This window comes from Pogona vitticeps, chromosome 3, assembly GCF_051106095.1.
Source record: "Pogona vitticeps strain Pit_001003342236 chromosome 3, PviZW2.1, whole genome shotgun sequence".
NCBI classification, from domain to species: domain Eukaryota; kingdom Metazoa; phylum Chordata; class Lepidosauria; order Squamata; family Agamidae; genus Pogona; species Pogona vitticeps.
In genome coordinates, this window is record NC_135785.1 from 49,604,539 (window position 1) to 49,622,362 (window position 17,824).

At 41.4% G+C, this 17,824-nt stretch overlaps 1 protein-coding gene across 6 annotated transcripts in view; it reads left to right on the forward strand.

Moving 5' to 3' along the window:
• The window catches only part of MYO7B (myosin VIIB), a 77,174-nt gene that overhangs the window by 42,753 nt on the left and 16,597 nt on the right, over positions 1-17,824 (forward strand). For all 6 annotated transcript variants that reach the window (XM_078389358.1, XM_078389357.1, XM_020787474.3 and 3 more), the window contains 17 exons: positions 641-767; positions 2,688-2,807; positions 3,647-3,820; positions 5,120-5,347; positions 5,825-5,992; positions 7,210-7,327; positions 7,426-7,552; positions 8,341-8,510; positions 9,800-9,978; positions 11,165-11,292; positions 13,062-13,219; positions 13,928-14,081; positions 14,628-14,783; positions 15,419-15,524; positions 15,989-16,102; positions 16,413-16,500; positions 17,549-17,655. In XM_078389358.1, the coding sequence (XP_078245484.1) occupies positions 641-767; positions 2,688-2,807; positions 3,647-3,820; positions 5,120-5,347; positions 5,825-5,992; positions 7,210-7,327; positions 7,426-7,552; positions 8,341-8,510; positions 9,800-9,978; positions 11,165-11,292; positions 13,062-13,219; positions 13,928-14,081; positions 14,628-14,783; positions 15,419-15,524; positions 15,989-16,102; positions 16,413-16,500; positions 17,549-17,655 (2,422 nt within the window). The remainder of the gene's footprint in view (positions 1-640; positions 768-2,687; positions 2,808-3,646; positions 3,821-5,119; positions 5,348-5,824; positions 5,993-7,209; positions 7,328-7,425; positions 7,553-8,340; positions 8,511-9,799; positions 9,979-11,164; positions 11,293-13,061; positions 13,220-13,927; positions 14,082-14,627; positions 14,784-15,418; positions 15,525-15,988; positions 16,103-16,412; positions 16,501-17,548; positions 17,656-17,824) is intronic.

A 17,824-nucleotide genomic window follows, 5' to 3' on the forward strand; every position in this document is an offset into this window, starting at 1 on the left:
ACTTATTTAAAAACAACAAAAAAGAAAGTTGCCACAGGGAAGTGGGTGGGAAGGGAGGTGTCATTAATCGAAAGGGGGACACATTGGAGTAATGCAGAGACCTGTCTGGACCATTTCACAGGAGAAAAAAAAAGTCAATCGGTGTTAACAGAAGTGAGAGATAAAATACAGTAGATCACAATAAACTTAAGAATCTTTTAAGCGCAAACCAGATCACTCCAACTTCCCCCATCTGGATGCACCCTAAAGTGCATTGTTATTCTGCTCTTTCGTTCTGTAATGGGTTTCTGCCATAAGAAAAAAGACAGCAGAAGCAGTGGGAAAATGTGAGAGGCTTGTATGGAGGGCCCTTTGTAAAACTGCATGAATAAGATGTTAATGAGACATGGCTACTGCATGTTAAGTCTTGACTAAAAATAACCATTGAGTTGGTCCAGTCTACAGATAGAATATGAATTATTTGGACACAAAAAGCCAATATAATCCAAGTAATGTTTGGGAAATTTACGTAACAGTTTAAAAGTCGTGTAAGTGTTTATCAGGAGAAAGGTGAGGAGATAGATAGATAGATAGAGAGAGAGAGAGAGAGAGAGAGAGAGAGATGGCAGATGAAAACAATCATTTTTTCTTTCTTTTACAGAGATGAAATTTATTGTCAGATTTGCAAGCAACTCACTGGGAATAACAATAGGAATAGTTACCATAGAGGTTGGATCTTGCTGTCCCTCTGTCTTGGTTCCTTCCCTCCTTCCGAGAAGTTTGAGAAGGTACCTATATTACAGTTGTTTCATTTCGTTTAGTCATTTAGTCGTGCCCGACTCTTCGTGACCCCATGGACCAGAGCACGCCAGGCCCTTCTATCTTCCACTGCCTCCCGGAGTTGTGTCAGATTCATGTTGGTTGCCTCGATGACACTGTCCAACCATCTCATCCTCGGTCGTCCCCTTCTCCTCTTGCCTTCACATTTTCCCAACATCAAGGTCTTTTCCAGGGAGTCCTCTCTTCTCATGAGATGGCCAAAGTATTGGAGCCTCAGCTTCAGGATCTGTCCTTCCAGTGAGCACTCGGGGTTGATTTCATTTAGAATTGATAGGTTTGTTCTCTTTGCAGTCCAGGGGACTCTCAAGAGTCTCCTCCAGCACCACAATTCAAACTCCTGGGGAAAGCTGTTGTGTTTAAATGTTACTAGTGCTTATGCCAATTTTGACAGATCTGGGGCAAACCCATGCCTTGCAACTCCACAAACAGCTGTTTTGATATTGTACGAGTATAGTAGCTAAACTGATCTTTAACAAATGACTCCATTTATTCACCCAATGATTGTTTTGTGGAGGGGGGAAGAATACTTTCGGTAGGTATGCTCCCTTTTCTTAATTTCCTTTCTCTCTATTTTATTTTACCCACCACTAACCTCAGACCTTAATACCATCAAGAGACATCTTGTTTTGAATTCATATTTCAATAAATTTTATTTAGAGGTTTTCAGAACTAACCATTGCCAGTAATTAATCATTGCCAGTTTTGACATATTCTTCTTGGGAAAGCTGCCCACTGGTGAGTTCTGGACAACTAGTGAAAATTCCCCACTGTTTCCAGAGTGTTACAGAACTTAAGATGATCTTCGAGGTATTGGATTAATTTGAATTTAAAGCATGTCCATGATTGTGCCAATTGCTGCTTAATTAATAGCTGAGAAGTGGCATAAGGAGAAGTCTTGACTGCCAAGCTGCTTGAGGCAAAGGTCTACGCCTGTTAATTCTACTGCCATCTCCTTCTGTTGCCCCAATTCTGATTAAGTAGACCCAGCTTCTACCTCTCATCCCCATTACTTTGCCATCTTGAAATTGTAAACCTTTATTTTCTCTTTTACTCCGGGACACTGAAACTGTCCTGGATACTCACTGACGACCATCACAGAAGAGGAGGAACAGTGAGAAGGAGACGGTGGGTGTGGTGGTGGTGGTGGTGGAGGCAGCAGTAGTTAAACTAATACTGGGCAATAGTTAGTGACAGGCCAGAAGAAGAAGAAGAAAGTGCTGTAGTTAATTAGTAATATATTGGCCCATTAGGGCAAGCATTACACTGGGCAGCTTACAAAAAAATAGAACTTGCAATACCACAATAATAAAAAAAACATTCAAAAACAATACAGCTATACAGCAGACAATAATTATAATGGTAAAAATGAATAACCCTGTAAAAACCTAGAATACATTTTTTAAAAAGTTGTTATTGACAGCACCCGGGAGATTTACTTAATTAAAGGCAGTTTTAAATAATTATGTTTTCACTGCTTTTCTGAACACAAGGAGGGAAGAAGCCTGGCATATCTCTGTCAGCATTTTACTCCAGAGGCTAGGGCCCACAATAAAAAAGGCACAATTCCTTTTTTTTAACCTCCTTTGGTATAGCTTTTAACAATCTGGACTGAGAGGAGTGGGTGGGATGGAAAACTGATTTCTGAGAGAGGTATTCCGACAGGTATAATTGCCAGAACCAATGCAAAGATTTTGGATCACACGATCCCTACCTTGTCTTGAAGAACATAACCCATCCTGATGGAGGCCAAATTTGTGCCAGCCCAGTACACGACAGTAAACATTTTTTATTCATCCATTTTAGAAGATTCCTCAGATTGTTATGAGCATGTGTGCTTTTTCATATCTTGTTCGGCTTTATACTACTAGACCCTGCAGAATTTCATTCGGGGTGGACCACCAAGGTATACGTCATATTGTCTGGAAAAGCTGAGGCGCACATCAAAGAATGGAGCACGATCTGAACCACCTAGTTGGCTGGAGCTACAGGTAATCATTGCCTATATTCTACTTAATTGTCTTTTCCCTTTTACTTATACTACTATGGAACAATAGTAATTACTATTTGCAACCTCTGTTTTAATTATACTTCTAGTCAATTACAAAAAAGCAGTGCCTTAGCAGTAATAGTGGAAAGCAACCTAGATATTATGAATTACTCCCTTCTGTACTGATAGACTTGAAGAGAATCACACAAATGGGCATCAATAGAGTTTCTATACTTTATATGGAAGCTCAAGGCTTATTTAATGAGCTCAGATTCCCATTACAGCTACAAAGTATAGCAAAGTGAAGAAAACTGTTTTAAACACCAGAGTGACATTTGTTCTGCTTAAGCCATGTGCACACATCATACCATTATTTTCCCCAACATCCAGATGACCTTTTGCTTATATTGAGTACAGCTGATCTGTTTCTGTGCCTTTCTGCCAGTTTTAGTTCAGTTCATATGTGTGTGTATTTTGTAGTGCCATATTGGAATACATTTTTTGTACTGTATGGTGTGGTTTGACATAGGGGGCTTTTGGTGGACATGAATGTGGCAGGAGAGTGGGTAGAAAGAGCAGACAGAGACATGGGCAGAGAAATTGGCAACAGGGGGTCAGAGAAGTGGGGAGCATTATAAGAAAATGTTTCTGTTTTCACCCTCTCTGTGGCCTGGGGGCACCAAAACATTAAAGAATGCAAAAGTGCTGGGTGTGAGTCTGTGAAGAGAGTGAACAGTGGTGTAATGAACCATGCAGAAGTAGTATAGGGATGGCATGACAAAGGTGCTTCAAATTGTCCAGTCTCCGTGACATATTTGCTTCTTTAACTCTGCCTTTCAGGAAACAAAGAGTAAAATGCCCATTACCCTCAGTGTGACTCTGATGATTGGCAGCAGCATCACAGTTCCTGCAGATTCAGCTTCCACTGCAAAAGAGATCTGCCAGCTGGTAGCTGATAAAGTGAATCTGAAGGATACATTTGGCTTCTCTCTCTACATTGCTTTGTATGATAAGGTGAGAGAAGTATCACTGCCCATCACGAAATTTGCTCTACACACTCCTTTAAAATCTTGGTGTCACATCTTTTATCACTGTTTTCCTAGTTTCTTCACAAGGGATAAATAAGACAACTGTTTCTTGAACGCTCTACTGGATGCTTTATTTTTTTGCTGTGACATCAGTGTGTAACATTACCAGAGGAAAAGAGTGTGCCAATGTTGTCCCATGGGTTTTTCCAGATGTGTGAGGCATGTTATATTTCCATCATTTAGTTCTTAGGCACGCAACCGCTTCTACAACTTGTTGTGCAACTGGTTCTGAAACTGACTGCATTAGCAGAAGCAGCAATGGATCCCTCCTCCCCTTTTGCACATAATCCAGAAGTAGGAATTACATCACTGGAGACTGGCCTAAGCCTATAAATGCAAGAGGACAGTTTCCTGCATTCTTTCCAACCCTAACTAAATTCCATCCTCTCACAATATTATGGGAAGGAAGGCATGTTTAGAGCTTAAAGCCAGTCTCTACACTACAATTTTGACTTTTCTTTTTTCTCTTGAGGATTTTCCTTGGATAAATTGAATGTGTTCATGTCAACTTAATGCTGTGAAGTTAATGCATGTGGGTAGCTGCTTATGTTTTATCACATAGGTCACTGCTTGAAATCCATGTATGCCATACTGTTATGGCAGTGTACTCATTTTATATTTAGAAGATGTAACTGTGTTAGTCTGTGCAAGCTTTTCAGGCAAAACCCAAAGGAAAAAGCAAACTCCTTTTCGCAACCCCTTACATGCACTGCTTTACACTAGACCAGTGACGGCAAACCTTTTTGGACTCCAAGTGCCCAAACTGGAGGGGAACAAACAAACAGCAGGCGGCAAGCGACAGAAGCGGAAGTGGTGGTGGAAAGGGGAATCTAGGCACGGAGGTGCCTTAGGACCCCACTCTGGATCTGCCACCAACACCAGCTGCTCCAGATCCTGGCCTGAAGCATGTTGGGGTGCCAGCACAGCAGCTGCAGCCTCCTCCTCAGGTTTGGCTGCGGGGGGGGGGGGAGTAGCGATCCAGCAACTTATGGCTCGCATGCCTGCAGAGGGAGCTCTGCATGCCAGCTGTGGCACGCGTGCCATAGGTTCGCCATCACTGCACTAGACTGTTAATTCCTAGTGCTACATTCTTCATAAACTGTTTTACAATTTTCACTCCCTTTCTTAGCTCATTCCATTAAAGTGGTACTTTTCTATGGTTATTGGCTTATTTACTCCACAAATACAGTATCACAGTTATCCTTAAAGCAGACAATGTTTTTAGACTTGCTCACTAGGCAGTGGACGGGACCATATCATGGATGCCATTTCCCAGTGTGAACAACGAGAAAGGGAGAAGGGTGGCCATGAACGCCACACACCCTGGCGTCTCTACTTTAGGAAAGAGATCTTCACCCCTTGGCACAACTCCAAAGAAGATCCTGTCAGCACAGACCTCATCTATCATCAGATCATCCGCGGCATCCGGTTTGGAGAATACCACTGTGAGAAGGTGTGCTCTTATTCAGTTATGATACTAAAAGGGGCCCAAAGACATTTAGAAATATTTGATGTTACACCACTAGGCTTCTGCCTGCATAGCAAAGGTTTCCTTCCCCCTCCCACTCCCCCAACATTTTCACCATGGTTCCCCAGAAATTCGGCAAAGGCCCCCAACTCTCCCCAATAGATCTTGGTCAAGGAACAAGGGACCTGAATGCTGGACAGATACCATTGGGTATGACTCATAATAACTTGCTTCTAGAGGATGTACCTTATCCAAGTGATTCTTCCTTTACTGTCTATTTTATTGTCCTTTTCAGTTCAGTTCTATTAGAGTAATGTATTCTGTGTATTATTTGGTGTACATTTCTATCAGTTTTTCTGGGACAAGAGGAATACTTCATTTCTTTGGTCCAGTACTGGAAAGTGACAGAGATTCATTGAAGGCCTCTTCCAGGAAATTGCCTGAACTCATTCATTGTTACAGGAGGAGGACTTGGTAGAGATAGGGGCGAAATATTGCTATGTCCAGTTTGGGGAGTCCATCCAGAATGAGTTGGTTCAAAAGATACTGCAGGAATGTATTCCTGCAAAGCAACTGAAGTCCAAACCCCAAGAGAAGTGGGTGAGCCTCATCACCTATGCTCATGCAAAGGTATGGATATTTTATTTTATTCTGTTCTGTTTTATTCTTATCATACCCCTTTTCCAATATAGGCATTCAAGGTGGATATCCAAGTGTTGCAGGGATGAACATTTTCTCTTACTTCTTCGTCATGTAGTTCTCCTCATAATATGCTAATCCTTCCCATCCCCCTTTTCTGGAACAGAAAATGGTGGTTCCAGAAGGGTGTTGTTGTTGTTTTGACTTATGTAGTGCCCCATAGTGCTACGGTGCTCTCTTGGTGATTTTACAACATGATTTGTAGAAAACAAAACCAATATTCTTGGTCTATGTGAGTATATTAAAAAGGTTTGAGCGAGACACCTACCTTAAATCTTTAATGATCTTTTCAGGAGTAAACAGAAAAGGCATGCCTCATTATGCTTGAGAGCTTTCAACAAACTGTCAAATTGTGTAAAGTCCTACGAGAGGCATGATGAATGGAGGCAAACTACCCTGCTTCTCTCCACAATTCACTTAATATTCTTTAGTTTTACTTCTCACTTTGGTTATATCATCCGTTTTGCTACAGCTTTTCTCCTTTTCCCTACTTGTAATCTATTATCGTCTCCAACCAGTGACCATGCTCGCTGGGGAGTTCTCAGTGTTGTCCTCTTCCTATGTTTTGCTACTGCAGCTGGACATTCCATGTAAGATGTGTCCTGTCATGCTACACTCTGTTGTGAATGGGATTATCTCACCTCCCTCTTTTACAGTTTACACTGTGCTTGATTTTTGTTGTTGTCGGTGTACCATTTGCTCTTAGTCCTAGTCTCGACTCTGTCTGTACAGAGCACCCCAGTAGATTTCAATATGGCAGCATAGCAGTGCATGCCATATTTGCAATTGAAATACTGACCAGAATCCTGTTGGTGTTTCCATAAGGTATTAATGTGAACTTTCGTGAACAAGTCCACTTCTTCAGACATGAAAGCTTCAGACTTGTCTACGAAAGCTCACGTTAAAATATAGCAGTTAGTCTTTAAGGTCTCCTTTTGTCTCCTTTATTTTTCATGTTTGTTTTGTTTTTCCTGACATGCTAGTGCAGACTAAGACAGACTTAGAAGGCTACCTCTTCCGCAAAGATTTTTGTAACTTGCCATAGTTAATTGCAGCTGATTGATGAGGTGTCAGGCTAAACCTTGATTAGGCAAGGGGACATATAGCATTTTCACATTAGAATTTAGAATATTGCTTTTATATTGTAGGCCTCTTATACACAGGACCGACTTCCCCCTCAGAGTGTCAAGGAGCAACTGGTGGATTTTGCCCGCTTTCAATGGCCTCTGCTCTTTTCTAGGTTCTTTGAAGTCACCAAATTTTCAGGTAATGGTAAAGCCTTGTGTGTGAGTAAGAGGCTCGGAAGTTTAAGTACCTGTGGTAGGAAATGCTAACTACACTACCTTTTAAATTTATATTTTCAGGACCAAGTCTGCCTAAGAACCGTTTCGTAGTGGCAGTTAATTGGAAAGGTGTGTTCTTCCTTGATGACTCGGAAAAGAGACTTCTAGACCTGTCTTTTCCAGAAATTACCGGCATCCATACAAATAGGTAAGCCTTCTATTTAGACACACTGAACAAGAGAGAGGGTAGATCCATCCCAGCCAAGATTCAGCAGAAGTTCTAATGGGAAGCTTTGGAAAGCTGTATTGAGGACTGTTGCACTGAGGAAGGTTAAGTCCTTGTGGGCTCATTTGCACTACACAGTGGCACAGTCCCTAGGAATCAATATATGTTTTTGTTCATAACATTTGTGCATAATAGATTCTTCTGTCTGTTTTCCAAAATAGCTGAAAAGGGAAAGTGAGACTTCTTCAAGGATCACTTCTGGAACTCATGTTGATTCAGAAAACTTTAAATCTGATAATATTTTCTTTTACATTTACAGCATCTTCCCATTAAGTGGTATCTTTTACAGGTGTTGAACTACAACTCCCATCCCTGCCCAGCTACCACAGGATAATCATGAGGTTTATGGATGATGGGAGTTGCAGGTGATAGGTCATGGGAAAATAAACATGAGCTTAGTTTTTAAACCAAATAGCTATAGCACATATTTTTGAGAGAAACCTGCCGTAGGAGGGGGAAAGAGTTAATTGAAGAGCATGTGCATTCTCTTTAATGTATTTTCTAAGGGGACGCTGTGAAAAACCTCGGTTAACTCATGAAACCCCCCCTAGAGAATTTTAGAATTTATTTTAGGGTTTATGGCTGCTTATAGAACAAGTCAAGAGATATTTGAATTCTTACTCTGAAGGGTGCGATTGGAAGTTTAGGTATTGGTGTTTGGGTTTCTGCAACTTTATGAGGCATTTAACAAATTGCTTTGTGGTTCACAGGGCAGCCAAGGCATTTGGACAAAGTTGTACCCTCACCACTTTGCGTTCAGAAGAGTTTGTCTTGACATCGGTGAACAGTGTTGACATTGCAGAGCTAGTGGTCACATTTCTGGAAGGATTGAAGAAAGTATCTCAATATGCTGTGGCAATATATGAAAATAGGCATCAAGGTATCTAAGCAGGCCTGTTGCTATTAGCAGAAACAACCTACAGTAAATAAGGAGGCAAAAGTTAAAGGCTGGAAAAGACCATCATTTTGATGAGAGATTACAACCGAGGGCCCTTAAAGGTGTAGAATCTAGATGGAGAGATTTCCAAATATCAGCTTTGCCAGATCAGTCCTGCCCTGCAATCAAAAGCATGGTAAGGACAGCCAAACACTCTGCCCCGAATTTAGTTAGCCTGAACTTTTGTTATTGAAAGAACTGAAGTCAAATTGGACATGAAGTGGTATAATCTCTCCCTCCACCCACTCCACAGATGTGGTCCAGGTGCCCAACCCTTCCTGTCTTGTTGTGAACTAATGAAACATTTGAAAAAAGGCTTTCATAACTTGATACGAATAGCTGTTAGCAGAAGATGTCAGGGGGAAAAATAATGTAGCAAGAAGGGCATCTGAAATATAATCAAGAATGGTTTGATACACATCACCCTAGTGCGTTTTTTTATTTATAAATTATAGCAAATTCTTCATAGAGTCCATTTACGCTTTGACAAAATAGTCATCATTATCATTAATTTGTTAATGAGGAAATAAGAGGACTCATGTTTTAACTGGCTTTGTTGCAATTTAATTCGCAGTCTGTATTACATTTGAGATTGCAGCTGGTGTTCCCGCAGGGGCTGCGGATTGATTCAGGACTTCATACTGAATGTGATGCGATTTGCATTACAGCCTACATACCCCCTCTATCATTTCTTCTTCTCATCTTTGCTAATCCTTTTATGGGGTGTAAATACAAGAAATAATAATGACAAGAATCCAGCAATAAAGTGATAGAGCAATCTAGCACTAATCTACATGAAAGATTTAAAAAATAATAATTCAGAGGATGATCAAGGGAGAGGAAAGAATGCAGGGGTGTGTACCCCCAGTCCTGAATATCAAACCCTAACTACCTATGTCGCTGAAGCACCACCTACAAACACACCTGTTATCTTTACAAGAATGTATCACAAATAATGATGAAGGGAAAAGCTCATTTGAATTGTTCCAGCTTGAAAAAGTAGAAGCCCCCAACGGCAGAGGAAAAAAAGTCACTTTGGGAGCAAAAAGGAATGTACTGTTTCAAATCAACCTTTGTGTCATGTGGTCATTAAAAATACTTCAAAGTCAGTCATTCTAGAAGCAGAGGAAATCCCACCATATTTGACCGTGTAGTTTCAGCCTGAAACAGCTTCCTGCACATATTCTCTTTGGTGTGTAATACCTGGATTGTATGTTTGTTCTCTCCACCAGATGATCCTACAGTTCTAGCTTTTAAGAAGGGAGATTTGCTGATCTTAAACCAAAACAAAGGACAAGAAAGCCAAGACTGGATCCAGGCTCAAAATGAGCGTACAGCTAAATCTGGGCTTGTGTTGCGAGAGGCAATCTATATAATTCCAACTATCACAAAGCCTTCTAGTCAAATACTGGTAAGGAGCAAATAATGCAGTGCCTAGACACCTCCTACATCCCTTCATAACATGGGTAACAAGCTGAAAATTGGAAAAATAAGATGGAGAAAAATGTGCATGGAGTGACAGGGAAAAAAGAAAAAATATGGCAAGGGAGCTGTTGTTAATGTTGTCAGGCCTTGTCTAAGCCCTTTAACATGGGGGAGGTTCCTACTGAGCTTCCAAGTGCTTCCTAAATTTCTAACGGAGCTGCTTCTGAAGAGAGCTAAATGGGCTTCCGGTGGTTTAAAGAGGTCAGCCATCCATGTTGATTAGATGTGTTGGGCCCTGTTTGAAATAACTGGAGTCTGGAATTGTCTGTGGTGAGGATTGGTACTCCACCGTCTCCTACTTTTTCTATATGTCCTTGTTGGCTTCATACTACAGTGACAGGCATCTGATACCGACAGTGTTCCCCCAACATTCTTGCTTCCCCATCAGTATTTCCTTCCAGGTATTTCCTTGTACCCTGGGTCTTTCTTTGCAGACTGCCATACCACTCAGTTAGCTCAAGTCTAATTTTCTCCTTTAACTTTGAACTCAAAGGTTTTCCTCCACTGAATACACTGAGAATTTGCACATGCTTATTTAATGCAAAACTAAACTCTGATAGCTATTTGCCCTTGAGAGAGAATGGTTTTGTTGAAGGCCCAGATCAAACAGATGAAATGTGGCAAATTTTTCCACATGTCTAGATTACACTTATTGGGATACAGATCATTACTTTTTTAAGGTGCGCAGTTATTCAGTAATTACTAAATTGCTTAATTTACATTTTATTTATGCACATTAATTATTTTGTGTTTTAATTATGATCTGATTCCTTTAAAAACTATTTTCAACATTCTCATTCGCTATTCCCTTTCTGGAAATTTGTTTCAATTAAAATATCTGGCTTTTCAAGTATATTGGGTACATGGAATAAAATGAATTGTTTGCTGAATCACATGGTGTCCTTTCTTAGATCCACTTCTAGAAATCGAGGGGAATTTGCCCCTTTGGAATGTTTTCAGAATCATTAGCTCAGTGTAGACCTATCCAGTAATCCTTTATAATGGAAGCAGAAAACAGGTATCCTGCTCCCAGGTCCCATTAAGTGGTGAATTTCTGATAATGTTGCCTGTGGTAATAAGCATGGAGTCTTCTAATGACCATCTCTTTTCAGCGCTTGCTGATGATGTCACCTGAACAACGAAGGTTGGCATCTCTGAACTCTAGAGCAGAGGAACCTGAGGAAGAGGAAGCAAAGGTGAAGCCATATACTCTTGAAGAGTTCTCCTATGAGCACTTCAGGTATACATCCTCTTGCTTGTATGATTTCTCTTATTTATGAAAATATGTGATGCATCTTCAGCTGATAGTGAATAAATTTGTCCCATATTAGTTACTGCATCCTACTCTGCCTTGTCCATAAGCTTTCATCAAACTAGTCTGCTCCAGGTATCTTGGACTATAAATCTCAACAGCCATACCAGATGGGGTTAATCAGAGATGCTTTCTCGCTCTAAGATGTGGTTCAGATGGGCAACACACAGCTTACATGCAGTGCCCCCCAAGCTCTGGTTTACTGGTTTGCTATCAAATTTTAGTGACAAAACAGGAACATCCATTTTGAAATCCTTGCTTTAAATGAAGTGGCACAATTTGTCACTGAATTTCACCAGCAGCAAGGATGGATGGCCTGCTGCGTTTCCCAGGGGAAATAAATTAGCTCCCAGACCCACTGAATTTGTCCATATCCAGGTTGGTATAACCAATTTAAATATCCATATCATTCAAATGTATTATGTGTATTGTGAAAGCTTTGTAGGAACCTTTCAAGCGGTAGGACCTTCGCGATAAAGAGTATGCGTGAAGGGTTGGTGAGCAAACAGATGTGCCAGAGCAAACTGTTGGATATAGAACTGTAACAAGGGTGGGGCAACTTAAGACTTTGACTTGGGGGCAGCAAAATCTAGAGAGTGTGAAGAATGTTTCAGCTGCAGATATTTGGTCAGCTGAGCAGGATTTGATCCTCTGGTTTCTCTGGAAGGAAAGTTTTTTCTCCCAAGGAGACTGCTGTTCCTGAGAAGTCCTTCCCTGCCGCCATGAACTTCATTAGGAGCTTGGTGTTGTGCTCATGCCTTCAGCCGTGGGCTGCCTGGGGGCCCTACCACGTCTTCTGATTTAACTCCACGGCCACCATCAGCTGCAGGCTTTGGCTTTGTTTCCTTTAAAGGTACCTGTTTTGCAGGTCCTGAATGTCTTGCCCTCTGTCAAGCCCTGAAAACTATGGTTTGCCTTGGCCAGAGGACTCTTTTGGTGATGTCAAGACACCTCCCTACAATTAGGATGATTGAGGCTGTTGAATCAAGTGGTGGTGTGCTGGTGGAAGAGTGCTGTTGGCACCAAATCCAGGACTCCATGGTGCAACCTCTGTTGCTATACAGAAGGGTGCTGCAGTGAGAATAGAAAGGGAAGACATTGCTGGCTGATGGTTGCACAGCATCTTGCAAGTTTGACAGAGAAAGAGAGAGAGGTCCCTCCTCCCAAAGACCTAGTAGAAGAAGCAGTGGCAGTCAGTCACCTTCAGACACCTCAGTTCCTTTGAGGCTCCATAGTTTGGACTCCATCTGAGAGCTGCTGGTCTTCCAGCCTGCTTGATTCTTTATTAAGATAATGTCTTCTTGTTAGAAAAATAAAGGGATGGCCATGGATGGTGCAATACTCTTGCAAGGTAGTAGGAGCAGGCAGGGAAGTGGACCAGACTGACTAGTTATGGCTGTGCTTGGATGATATGGCCATTTTCTGCTTAGTTTGCTTATCCAAATGCCCATTGCTGACAATCCTTTTCAAGACTTTTTATTTAATTTCTGGACCTTGTTGCTCAATTGAATTCACCATCTTGAGGAAACCTGATGGGATTTGTCTGAATGGCCCTCATTTTTCTTTTGACAGTGGTTTATCTTTGCTAAAATGTGGCTTTAAGATGCCTTAATTATGCAGATAAGCATTGGTCAGAATGGCAGATACGGTGGGGCAGTAGTCTGAGACAATGTTTTTCTGTTTTGTTTTTTATGCAGAGTGCCTGAAAAGGAGTCCATCAGCAAGGCTGTCTTGCACAAGTCCCGTGGGCGTGGTCACCTGTGGGCTCACGCGCGGGAACCCCTCAAGCAGCCCTTACTGAAAAAAGTGTGGAGCAACCTAGACCTGTGGGAATGTGCTTGCCAGGCCTTTATAGATATCCTTTATGCTGAGGATAATTTATTTTTTAAGGGACAGAAGTGAATGGTTTTCCCAGGAGAAACTTACAGGATACTTTTCCAGACACAGGAATGTTATTTGCAAATCATGAACAAGGAGGCGGTGGAGGTTACATGTAGCATATCTTGGTAACAGTTCTGAGATGGTTTGCTCTATTTGGATGTAGAAGATTGAGAATTTGGTGACATGGAGAGTCACCTGCAGACAATTTATCAGTCTAGTTGGCAACATTGGCCAAAATCCTGTTGCTTAGTGTAGTAAGATGCAGTAGAGTAGCCTAACTGAATTGAGAGAATTTACAGAGTTGACTCACTAAATTTCTTTTGATTCACTTGGCCTAATCTAGAGCAATTTATGACAATAAGCAACAGAATTCTGGTCATTGAATAATCCGAGAGGTCAATTTATGAACCAACTCAGTATCTAGTGATGAATGGTAATATGATAGGGAAAGTGAAATGATGATAAGTAAGACATCTTGGAAAGAAGCAAGAAGTCATGAAAAGCAATGCCTGTCCTTGCTTTCCAGTATGGTCTTAATTATACCATCTATCTGCCACTGAAGAGCTCAGTTAGTAGAGGGATTCTCTAAAAATGGAGGGATATGATGCTTTCCAAATTAGCTCTAAATTGTTTTTATAAGTGCATGTAATCCCCATGAATCTTTCCTTATCTGTTTGTTCACCTATCATGAGATACATGGGGGACTATCCCTCAAAGCAGGAGAGATCCCTGGTGGAGCTCACTGACCAGATATTTGTAGCAGCCATCCAGGAGGAAGTTCTGCGTGATGAGATCTACTGTCAGATCATGAAACAGCTGACAGACAACAGCAACAGGTATCTGGGCAAAACATTTCCAGAGCTTATTGGTCTGTCAGCGCTTCAGAGGCAGCTAGATTCCAGAGGCTCCATAGTGAGTCCCAGAGCTTGCTGACAGCAGAAACCTTGGCCAAGATCAGTATGTAATGCTACATAATACTTTGGGTGTGGAAAGCTGAGCAAGTGTACTTACTCATGCTTTTGAAGGAGCAGAGGTCCCAGCATCAGCCAGAATAGGGCTGGGCTGTTTCTAGAATCTGAAAAGGCAATGGCCGTCATAGCTTGGGTTGGGGAGGGAGCTGTGGCTGGCAAAACAGACGATGGCTTCTTAAGAAGCTGTTGGGCATCTCTTTGTGCAAGCTTCCAAAAAGCTAAACTGCTCATACAAGCAGGGTCTGTGGCACCATAATGACACTTTTTGATCCTGGCCCTTTGTTTCTATTATCAACAGCCAGATCTCAGATCACACAGGCTGAGAGAGTCCTAAGTCTGTTGAGTCAGCTGAAGAACATTTTATGTTATTACTTACATTCAAGATTATGAAATTATTTGTCAAAATGACAGGTACAGTGTGAACAGTGGTTGGCAGTTGCTATGGCTCTGCACAGGCCTTTTCCCACCGAGTAAATCATTGCTGAAACATGCTCAGAAGTTCATGGAGACCCGTCAGAAAGAGAGCCTGGCTTTGGACTGCAGACGTAGGATTGAAAGGGTGATGAGGTATGAAGGCTTTGTCAGTTCTTTGTTGTGGCTATTTTTCATTACCCAGGTAATAGCAGAAACCCTTCTTTCCTGAGGAGACCGAATTAGGGGGTCCTCATTCCAGGTTGCAACTTGTATTTCACCTCAGAAGTTCTGACTTGTAATGGGTATGATTCACTCTTGTTAGTTTCTCTTTTTCTTTTCAGTCTCTGGACCAAAAAGGCCATCAGATGCATAGCTAGCAACAATGCCTTTTTAAAAAACAAACAAACATATATTACTATGTATAGACTTTCTCTGTTTTTTGTTACGTTGGCTGCTGAGAAGTCAAAAAGAGTTAAGCCTCCTCTCCTTACTGTGGGTGCTGTGAAAAATGTCCTCTCCCACCTGACAGAATGCCAGTAATACCAGGTGTAGTTTGACCATGTCTTACTTTGCGTAAATAGTGACAAGATTTTGTAGCATCTTCTTTCTAGAAAGGTGTCCTTGTTCCCCCTCTCTGTCTGTCTGTGATCACATGTAATACTATAGGCCTATTCAGGCATTTCTTACTGTTTCTCTCCCACTGTAAGCAGGGGAGCACCTAGCTCCTCCCTTCTCTGCCTTTGCAAATGCCCACCTTTGTGAGGTCCATCTGAATTGCTCTTTTCCAGGAGTGGCTGTCGGAAGTGGGCTCCACATAGTGTGGAAGTGGAGGCAATCCAGAAGAATATCACAAAGATCTCTCATAAGGTTCACTTTCCCAATGATACAGAGCAGGTGAGACTATTAAAAATACTGACGAGATTGTTCTTCATATTGTACAACCGTGGAAAATGTAATAAGATACTATAAAATGTAAAAGGGCTGGGAAGGAAAGAGGAAAGTAAGCAAATTCACATGCCTGTTCTTTTGAAATGTGGCATTGCTGTCATCATGGCTAACAAAAAAGCTTGTTTTCTTTGGAGGGGAGCTGAATTGCTGGAAAAGACCAATGTTCTCTTGAAACCAGGTGCCTCTGATGAAAGCCCAGGGACAGGAGGTGACCGTTCTCTCCAGCTGTCTGCAGTCATCTCCAGTTACACAGAGATGCTGCCTCTCCATATGGACTCCCCCCAGTTTGCTCATTTTCTCCTGTGGCTCATAATTGAAGCAGTAGACACCCCTCTCCTAGCATACCGGGCATCATCCAATTGTACTCCATCCCCTTTCTGCTCACTTTGTCCCCTGCTGTTTTGCTCCAGGTGTTCGAGGTGGGAACAAACACAAAAGTGCGGTCTCTGTGCCAGAGTATTGCCAGCAAAATGGAACTGAGTTCCTCGGAAGGATTCAGCCTCTTTGTCAAGATTGCTGACAAGGTAATTTTGCGTAAAGGCTACACCTGAAGTTTTTATGGGTGCTTGTGGTCACATCTCCTCTATGAGCTCTGTGTCATAGTATGCAGTTGTTCCAAATTAGGCAAGAAGATTTTTAAAAAAATAATCTAGTATTTGCTGAATATATGTTTATACCTGCTCTGGATTATTCATGTTATAACACACAAGCCATACCAGCATCCTGTGGGTCTAGTTCCTTAGACAATGCTTCTTAAAGTTGCTATTACTACGGCGGGAATAGTAGCAATGATTCTCTGTACTAGTTCGACCTCTGTTAATCTGTCTCTTACAGGTGATCAGCCAGAATGAGGCAGATTACTTTTTTGACTCCTTGAGACAGGTGACTGACTGGACACGGAAAAACAGGCCAACCAAAGAAGGTATGGAAGTGGATGGATGAACTGCTGTATGTTGAGTTTAACCAGTCACTGCTTGAGCGTTCATATTTTATTCATGGGAATTACATAGGTGAACCACCAGAATAATAGCTTATCCTTGTTTGCTGATCTGTTGTCTGTGACTACTGGGCAAAAACTTATATAGAAATAATGGAGTAAGTCTGCATGGATTTGTTGACTACTGGATTTCTTTAGAAAAACAGCACTCTCAAAAGAAAGAGTGGGTGATGCTTTTTATCGGACCGCTAAAAAAATCAAATGGCAAGCTTTTGTGAAGAACATTTCCCTTCTTCATGCTTAGCACAGCTCCTTTGTAGTGCAGAAAAATCATAGACAAGAGGCCAAAAATTGTTGGTACATATCTGTGAGAGTTTATGTCAATCCTCTACTGTCTCAAGCATCCTTGCAGCATGGTTTAGAATTTTTACACCCCTCTTTTAGGACCAAAAGATTGCCAATTACTCTTTGATTTCTTTTTGGCCATGCAGGTGGGAAATCAGGCCAAAGACATAAAATTTAGGGCTTATAAATTGCCTTATTCACCAGGTGGAAATAGCCAATTGTGCCAAATTAAAGTCCAAATAATGTTTTTACCTGGTGAACATAAGATGTTTCTTCAGTTTGTAGTCACATCTGGCTGATGTGAAGAATCCACATGGTTGGTGTTGAGTCCATGTTGTCTTGTAGGTGGTGCTGTCTGCAGCCATTAATGCTAACAAGCCACTCCTTGTTATTTCCAGAAATAACAAGGAAACGGCTGTGAGGTCCCCAAGATTCACTCTCAAAGGGTACTTCCTTTCGTGTGCAGAATTGGGATCCCTCTTTTAACTTTTTGATATATCAGTCAAAGGAGCAGTTAAGGTGTGTGTTTAAAGAAAAGTAGATACGAATCGAAGCGATTTAGTTATCAAATATAAAATACAGCAAGTGCAATTAATCTTTGTCTCTGTGTGCATGTCTGGGGAAGGTGGAGGAAGACTAGAAACAGCTAGACTTCCCTTTTTAAATATCTCTCTCTGTGCTTTTCTAGTGGTTCCTGTTACTGTGAATTACCAGATATTTTTCATGAGAAAATTATGGTTAAATGTGATTCCAGGGAAGGACTTGAAGGCTGACTGCATCTTTCACTACCATCAGGTAACAGGACTGAGCTTGGCATGTGCCACTGATGATAATAAGAACCGTGAAAGTTCTACAAATCATAGCTGAGTATTAATTGCTACTACCAAATGTGAAGGATAGTTCCAGCACAATAGCACAAATAGTACAATATGCATAGATCAAAATAGATGATACTGTCTGATGA